Source organism: Athene noctua, chromosome 22, assembly GCF_965140245.1.
Source record: "Athene noctua chromosome 22, bAthNoc1.hap1.1, whole genome shotgun sequence".
Classification (NCBI taxonomy): domain Eukaryota; kingdom Metazoa; phylum Chordata; class Aves; order Strigiformes; family Strigidae; genus Athene; species Athene noctua.
Genome location: NC_134058.1, coordinates 2,835,083 through 2,842,872, shown reverse-complemented (window position 1 = coordinate 2,842,872; position 7,790 = coordinate 2,835,083). Strand labels below are relative to the sequence as shown.

The window sequence follows — 7,790 nt, the reverse complement described above, 5'->3', positions numbered from 1 at the left end:
AATCTCCGCACGGCGCTACGGAATCACTCAGCAGAGACAACCTTAATTTTTAGAACAAGCAATGAACCACCAACAGTAAAAAAAAAAATGAGCGAGGTGAATCTGATAGAAAAATCAAGCATTCTGCAGGAACTTTCTGAGAGGCTTCAGTGTGCGTTTGTGAAGAAACATGAACATTTAAATTAAATAAAATTAAAAAAAACCCAAACAAACAACAAACTGAATGCCTGCCCCCCGGGTTGCTTCTGAATGCTGAATTTTGTGTAGGCTGTATTCTACATTTTACAGCGTTTCAGGCTGCAGGATTTCACACGTGAGCTTTAGAGGCGTTTCTGACTTTTACAGCTATTTTTCCTTTTTTCCTCTGCTCCCCGTTTCTAACGGCTTTCACGCTGGTTTTCGCAGTACAAGCCATCTGACTGGGAGCAGATCTGCGAGTGAAGCACACCTCCGCACCAAGCATAAACACGGAGATTTATTTTTTTCCCAGCACTCCCCTTAGCAACGCCGCCACACTCCCGTTGCTATGGGGAAGCGCCGCCCGCCCTAATTTGTCCCTCTCCGCTCCCCGTCCCCAGCCCGGCGGTCCCGCCCACTCGCCTCCTCCACAGCCAATCGCGTTCCACTCCCTGGACAAACCCGTCGCCTCGTTCCGTCAATCAGAAGACTCGGCTCGCGCCGCGTGACGGAGGCGGGGCCGCCCCGCTGGTGACGCGCTTCGCGCGACTGCCCCCGGCCCAATGGGAAGCCGCCGCTGCCGCTCTCGCGCATGCGCACGGAGAGCGGCGCGTCCCCCCCGCGTGCGTGCGTGAGTGCGTGGCGGCGTGCGCGGTGCGTGCGCGCGCGCGTGCTGCCGGCGGCGTCATGTCTTGGCTCTTCGGGCTGAACCGCGGCGCGGCCCCCGCGGGCGGTGGGGACGCGGCGCCGGGCGCGACCGGTCTCTCCCTCCCGCCGGTCCCGGGTGGCGGCGGCGCGGCCGGAGGCGGTGCCGGGGATCGCCAACCCCCCAAGGACAAATGGAGCAACTTCGACCCCACGGGCCTGGAGCGGGCGGCCAAGGCGGCGCGGGAGCTGGACGCGTCCCGTGAGTGAGGGGCCGGGGCGGGGGTCGCGGCCCACAGTCGGTACCTCGCGTCCTGTCAGCTCCCGCCTTCTCGGAGCGTGGGCAGGGCCGCGGCAGCCTCGGGCTCTTGCAGGGCTCGCCCGGTGCCGCTGCCCTTTGCCAAGGGGCCTGTAGAGCCCCGAGGGCGACCCTCCGGGCCGGTGGCTTCCTCTGAGCGCCTCCTCCGGGGCCTGGGAAGGGAGGGGAAGGTGCTGGAGCACCTTCCCGGCAGGGTCAGCCTGTGGACTTAAGGTCACGCGTGTGGTACAAAGAATTCTGACCGTCTGTGTGCCGGGAGGGCTGAACGGACGGGGACGGCTTCAGAGCCGCCCGCTGGGCAGCCTCCGCCAGCGCCAGCTTGGATTGAATGGGCTGAGCCTTTTCTCACTTGAGAAGAGACCTTTGTACTGTCGATAACCACTTCCCGCTTCAATTGCAGGCCATGCGAAAGATGCTCTTAGTCTTGCCCAGATGCAGGAGCAGACCCTGCAGCTGGAACAGCAGACAAAACTTAAGGTATGCTGGAGTTTGTCATGTGTTGCACAGCCAGCCCATCTCAGGCAACCGCCAGCTCGGGGGGGGGCATAAGTTGAAGTTTCATTTCTAGTAATCTGCAGAGCGTGCTGAGTTTTTCTTGTTGCTGCTCAACTTCAGCAAATAATAGTTGTTTGCCTTTTTTTTAAAAAAAAAAAGCAGTTCTGGAAGGTGAAGTGCAAGCTGATTTGGCCAATTCTCAGAGGTTTTTTATGGTTTTGTTTATAATTTGCACATGTTGAGCATCCTATCACCACCATTTTTAGGGAATGATAAAGGGTTTCTGCAGGGAACTGTAAAAGCTGGAAAACAGGCATCTGGGTTTTTTATGAACAAATTTGGGGATTGATCAGTTGTTGGTTGGTTTGGTTTTTTAAAAATAAACTGTATCTAATCCTGAAATGGTCAATTGTGAGTTTTTGTATGGTCATATTTTGTGATCATATTTTAACTTCCTTGTGTCATTTGTCAGCTTTGCAGGGTACTAATCTGATTACAGATAGATTTCTTAGAACGTAATCGTCGCTAGCAGTTCTCTGTAGGATGGTGTATTGGGATCATTTGTGATTATTATTTCTTTGTCTCGATAGGAGTATGAAGCTGCCATAGAACAACTGAAGAATGAGCAGATACGGGTACAGGCAGAAGAGAGACGAAAAACACTCAGTGAAGAAACAAAACAGCATCAAGCAGTAAGGGAATGAGGGGGAAGCCAAGTGATGGGAGACCTTGTTTGTGTCCTCTATGAAAAAGGCAACAATGCATTAATTGCCTCTTTTTGGGGGTGGGGGAAAGGGTGTCACGGGCAGCCATAGATTTGAGGCAATTCATAGACTGAGCCTATCTTCTGCCCTGGCTTTGTAATGTTAAACTTAGTTTGTAGTTACATGCAACTTGAACTTTTGTTACCAAATTCTTGAACATCCAAAGGAACTGGTAGTAATAGTAGTAGTAATAGTCAAATAAATAGAATAGTAGTAATGGTAGTAATAGTCTTTATTGTGTGCTCTTTGAAAATTTCCTAAAGAAACTTTCAGGGAAGTGCTGTTGAACATGCTGAGATGTGTCTAACAGCTGATGGCATTAAAAACTCAAAAGACTACTGGCTTATCAAGTGTATGTGTTAGCCTGGACAATGAAATGTCTTAAGTTATTTGGATTTCAGTCTTAAGTAGCCTTAAACCCTGTTTCTTCCAAATTTGATCTTTTAGACAGGAAAGCTTATCTTAAGTGGATAAGTCATGCAAATCTGAGAGTTACCATAGGCTGTGTTGGGAGCCATGTTGGTGCTTTCTGGTATGTTTTAGACATACTACTGAAATCAGGGAAATGTGAGCTATTAGCATAAAAGCTAGCTCACATATGGTGACATTTTACTTGGAGAGCACGGGAAGTAGAGGATCGATTAATTCTAATTGATTATCTAGCTTGGGAAGATAGCTAAAACTGCTTGTTTGGCACATGTTGCTTTTTATCCCATCAGAGTTTGGACTTTGAACGGGGCTGGCTCAGGAAGCAGCTTCACAGTTATCTGCTCTGTTCATGAGTTAGCTCTTGAACTCTTGCAGTTCACAGGGCATCATTTGCAGTGAAAGCAAACTCGATCACAATTTATTTCTGAAGTGCTGTGCTTTATAGCTTTTGAGGAGAAAACTTGCAGGCAGTTCTGCTGTCTGTGTTCTTGGAATAGAGAATATTATCATCCCTTATACAGAGTCCTCCTTGCTAAAGGATATGGGCCCTCAGTTGAGTGTAGATGACAGGGGTTTATTTGCCAGTTGCAGTGGAAAATTGATGAGAAATTATCTTGAGGAACAAGAAAATCGATCAGAAAGAGCTCATCTGACAGGCAGCATGTTTTGACAGTTCTATTGCTTGCAATTGGTAGCCCAGTTAACGTGTTTTAAACATGAAAAACATGTTTTTCCCAATAAAGGAAGTCTCCTTTGCTGGGCCAAGGAAGGCTTGCTCTTTTTTGATATATCTGCCATACCTTAAAATGAAGTCAGACTATATAGATTTCTCAGCATAGAGTTTTTTGTGCTGGCTGAGGATGTTTTGCCCCAAACTTGCCCCTGTTCATATTCAAACCCAGGATTATTTTTTGTTTCTGTGGTGTCATTTGTTTTTCCCTTTGCATGTTCCGAACCTCATTGCCCTCAGGACTAGCTTCTTTCTTAAATGCTTAATCTTTATATTCTGAATACTCTTTTTTTTCTTTTTGAAGCGAGCCCAATACCAGGACAAATTGGCAAGGCAGCGCTATGATGAACAGATGCGACAGCAGGTATGATAGCTTCCTTCTCTAGCCCAGCTGGCAACTGTGTAGTGGCTTTCTTAAGTCAAAGCAGTGATCTGGACCTGTGCCCTCTCGTGCTGGCCAGAGGGCTGATGCTAGGCACAGTTACTTTCATCTTGCTTGGCAATGACAGTGCTGGCTGGGCAAATCAAAAGTCAGGAATTAGGACAAAGTGGCTGGGAGCATGGGGCTAGGAGTGTGGATCTGGGAGATGAGGAGAGGAAGAATGCGCTTCAACCTGAGCACTAGCTGCTTGAAAACATTTGTAGCGCTTAAGCTTACACAAATACCTACTTGACTGTGTTCTTATGATTTTGATTTGTATTCTGCTGTCCTCTGCCTGTAGCAACTTGCTAATGAAGAGAATCTGAGGAAGCAGGAAGAATCTGTACAGAAGCAGGAAGCCATGAGGCGTGGTAAGCCAGTAATTTTTCTTCAGTTAGTGACAGAGTGGTGGACGTATGAGTTCTCTGTGCTGATCTTTGATTTCGTGTCCATATTGGTCGATGCTCCATTAGAGTCATGTGTTATTGGCATCTTGGCAAGTAACGGGTAAATCCCAGTAGTACTAGAACTACCGATTGCTTCCAAGATTAGTTTCTGAAGTGGCTGCACTCCTGAACATCTGCCCTGTGGTACTTGGATTTCCCAGTGAACTGTCAGCATCTCCTGATATAGCAGCTGAAATTCTGATTTTATACTTGAACAATCTAAAATAGAACTAGTTTTGAGGAGAGAAGAGAAACAAAATAGCTCCTGGGAGGAGCGGTTGAATCTGTGTCACTCGGTCTCCATTCACTGTTTCCAGTAGAAAAGAAAAGCTGAGTAATGAAGTTTTGAGTCTGAAACTTGCTTTGTTTCTTTTCGTTGTAGTGGAGTTACCGGAATCACTGGGTTTGCAGAACTCCAGTGGGACTCCACTAGGCACAAGCCTTAGAAGCATAAGGCAGTTTGTGTATGACCAGCTGGGCTCGGGAGGGCTCGTTTGTTCCGCACACAGCACTGGAATGCTTTACTGTCCGCTCCTTGCTGCCATCTAGTGTACTCTGTGGTTGTCGGTAGCTTTGAGGGTAGTGCAACAACCATGTAACAAAGCTCAGTGGTGAAACCCTGTAGGAGAGGGTGATTTTACTCTTGTAGTATCCACATACTCATAGGCACCAAGACAGGAATGTCAGCGTAAACTGTCCAGCATTCAGGTATCAAGTAACTGGGTGGTCCAGTCAGGATTTCTTGCAGTGATGGTGAAGGTAAGGGTGTTGGCTATGAAGTCCTCCTCTCATCTCCTGGGTTGTTCTTAGGTTTCTCATTCATTCTCCATTCACGTCAGTCTTTGTGTGTGTGTCACAGTTCTGTGTGGCTGAAGTTACTGAGCTCCCAAAATCCTGTTTGGGGCAACATTTGACAGGCCACTCCATTTTGCTTCTCTTCCTTACAAGCAGTGTACATTACACTGTGTTTAGTTACTTGTCCAAGGTGGTCCTTCACTGTCTGCAGCTGTCACCCTTCCTCTCAAACGATGTTGATGAGCAGCAGCAGTGCCTAGCACTCTGTTTTTTCCCCCTCTGTTGCTTTATCCCTTATTGTTTAGTTCATCTCTGACTGAAGTTTCCCCTGAACAATTTTTTTTTTCCCCTGAACTTCCAGAACTCAACCATGATTATTTTCTCACAGCGTGCCATCTGGAGCAGGCCACCTATTTGGTGTGTGTGATCATTTTGAGCACAAAGGGAAAATTCCTTGTCTGTATTTGTAATACTGTACTGATTGGCTGCCTTTTGGGGGAGGGTGTGAGGGAATTATAATCTTCAAGTCTGCTGCTATGGGACCACACTCAGCTCTTGTGAAGCCAGGATGAAGCAATGCACCTCTTTCACCTGCCTGCTACCTGGGATTAAGGCAGCCCAAAAGATTGTCCTCTAATTTTTTTTTTTTTTTTTTTTTTTTTTTTTTGGTCAAGCTACCGTAGAGCGAGAGATGGAGCTGCGGCATAAGAATGAAATGCTGCGTGTTGAGGCAGAGGCCAGAGCCCGTGCCAAGGCCGAGCGGGAGAACGCAGACATCATTCGGGAGCAGATCCGCCTAAAAGCTGCTGAACATCGCCAAACGGTGTTGGAGTCCCTCAAGTATGTGCAAGTCAGGAGAAGTGGGTTGCCTTGCTGCTTTTGCAGATTTCTCCCGTGTAGGAAACCTTGCTGTTTATTCCTCTAAGCTCTGAGGAATATCAGAAATTAGTTTGTACATTCTTGTCCTCTGAACAAGAGGAATTACATTAGAGCAGCCTCTTTCACTTGTCTTGCTGCATTGTCATCTGAATGTGAACCAAAGAGACTGTAGAGTTGTGAATTTTATACAATTTTTCTAACAGATTACTTCAAGCCTTATTTGCTAATATTGAGACTCAATTACTCTGAAAACTGAGTTCTTTTCACTTTCTGAACGTATGCCATGAAGGTATAAAGCAGTCTGTCTTCGAAGGGGTGAGCATTTAAGTTTGTAATTTGTTAATCTTAGATCCTCTGGGATTTTTGAATAAAAAAAGCTTTAGAATTAGATACCTTTTATTACAGTTCAGCACCAATAATGTATTAAAGAAATTGATATCATCTTAATGCCAGACACTTTTCTGGATTTAACCCCAGATCAGCTGTAGATACCAGGGGATTAGAAATGTATTTGCCATACTTGTTCACGTTTCAGTTCCCAGGTGAGCCCTCAGTTAGCTTTGACTGTTCTGAAGATGATGGTTATAAAGTTGTCATGGAAATTGTTTCAATTCAGCCTTTGAAATACCTTTCTTGCTGTTTGCTTGCCACAGGACAGCTGGGATGCTCTTTGGGGAAGGATTCCGTGCTTTTGTAACAGACTGGGATAAAGTTACAGCCACGGTAAGATTGTGACGTGTATCAATAACTTCCAGTGAAGTCTGTAAACGTGTGTTAAACTAACTCCTTGCTCTGATACGTTTATAAACTGTAAACCATGGCAGGAATTTGCTGCTTACTTAGTGCTCTCTGCAGTCCTCATTTAAGGAGATAACTGTGCTTCAGATTTGCATTCAAACTATTTCTCGTCTTCTCTGTATAGATAATTCGTTTTCATTGGTCACAAAAGTTCTGGTTTTGATCAACAGCATATAATTGTCTTATCTCTGGAGGCACCATCACCTTTACAAACCTGAAAGTTTACCAGTTATTACAAGTAATAGGTGCAGATTCTGTGAAAAAAGTAGATGAGTCTCTTTCACAGATTTTTTTTTTTTTCATTTTTTTCAAATTTGCTGTCTCATAGATGTAGGGGAGTAGGGGTTTTATCTAATAGCCAATTAGAGATAACTGCAGATTTGTTTCTTTGAGACCTTGAATGCAGTTTTTACGTCTGACTAGGCTCTGAGCTGACAAATTTTCATTCAGCTTTTTAATGATTGATGTTCACTGTGCTTTCATGATGCATGAACATCTATAGGTGTTTATAGGTGAACAGAGAATTATGAGATATTTAATGCTGCTGTTAGAGGATTTCTTTGCCAGGGGTGGGTTTTGGGGAGCAGGGATCTAATCCCTATTTCCCTCCACCCCCATTGTGTTTTATATGTTTGCAATTAAACTCCAAACTGGGACTGTCTTTTTAGGAGTATTAGGGAAAGTATTGGAGATGTGTAGTAGTTGATCTGGGGGACACAAAAGGGGTTTGTTCCCTCTCAACCAGTGGTCTCAAATATTTTTTGATCGTGTACCCCTTACAATAAAAAAAAAAAATTCTGAGAACGCTTCCCCAGAAAATAGTAAGAGATGCATCATTAAAGTTTTGTTTTGTTTTTAAATTATAACATTAAGGTACATGATTTTAAGGATT

At 45.3% G+C, this 7,790-nt stretch overlaps 1 protein-coding gene across 3 annotated transcripts in view; it reads left to right on the top strand.

The window, feature by feature from the left end:
* The first annotated feature begins 814 nt into the window (after positions 1–814).
* Positions 815–7,790, top strand: part of LOC141969419 (ATPase family AAA domain-containing protein 3-like) — a 29,281-nt gene continuing 22,305 nt past the window's right edge. For all 3 annotated transcript variants that reach the window (XR_012635046.1, XR_012635045.1, XM_074925167.1), the window contains exons 1-7: positions 815–1,084; positions 1,542–1,618; positions 2,227–2,328; positions 3,864–3,923; positions 4,282–4,351; positions 5,896–6,061; positions 6,754–6,823. Coding sequence is in view for 1 of the 3 variants with exons in the window: in XM_074925167.1 (XP_074781268.1) it covers positions 865–1,084; positions 1,542–1,618; positions 2,227–2,328; positions 3,864–3,923; positions 4,282–4,351; positions 5,896–6,061; positions 6,754–6,823 (765 nt within the window). In the remaining 2 variants the exon portion in view is untranslated. The remainder of the gene's footprint in view (positions 1,085–1,541; positions 1,619–2,226; positions 2,329–3,863; positions 3,924–4,281; positions 4,352–5,895; positions 6,062–6,753; positions 6,824–7,790) is intronic.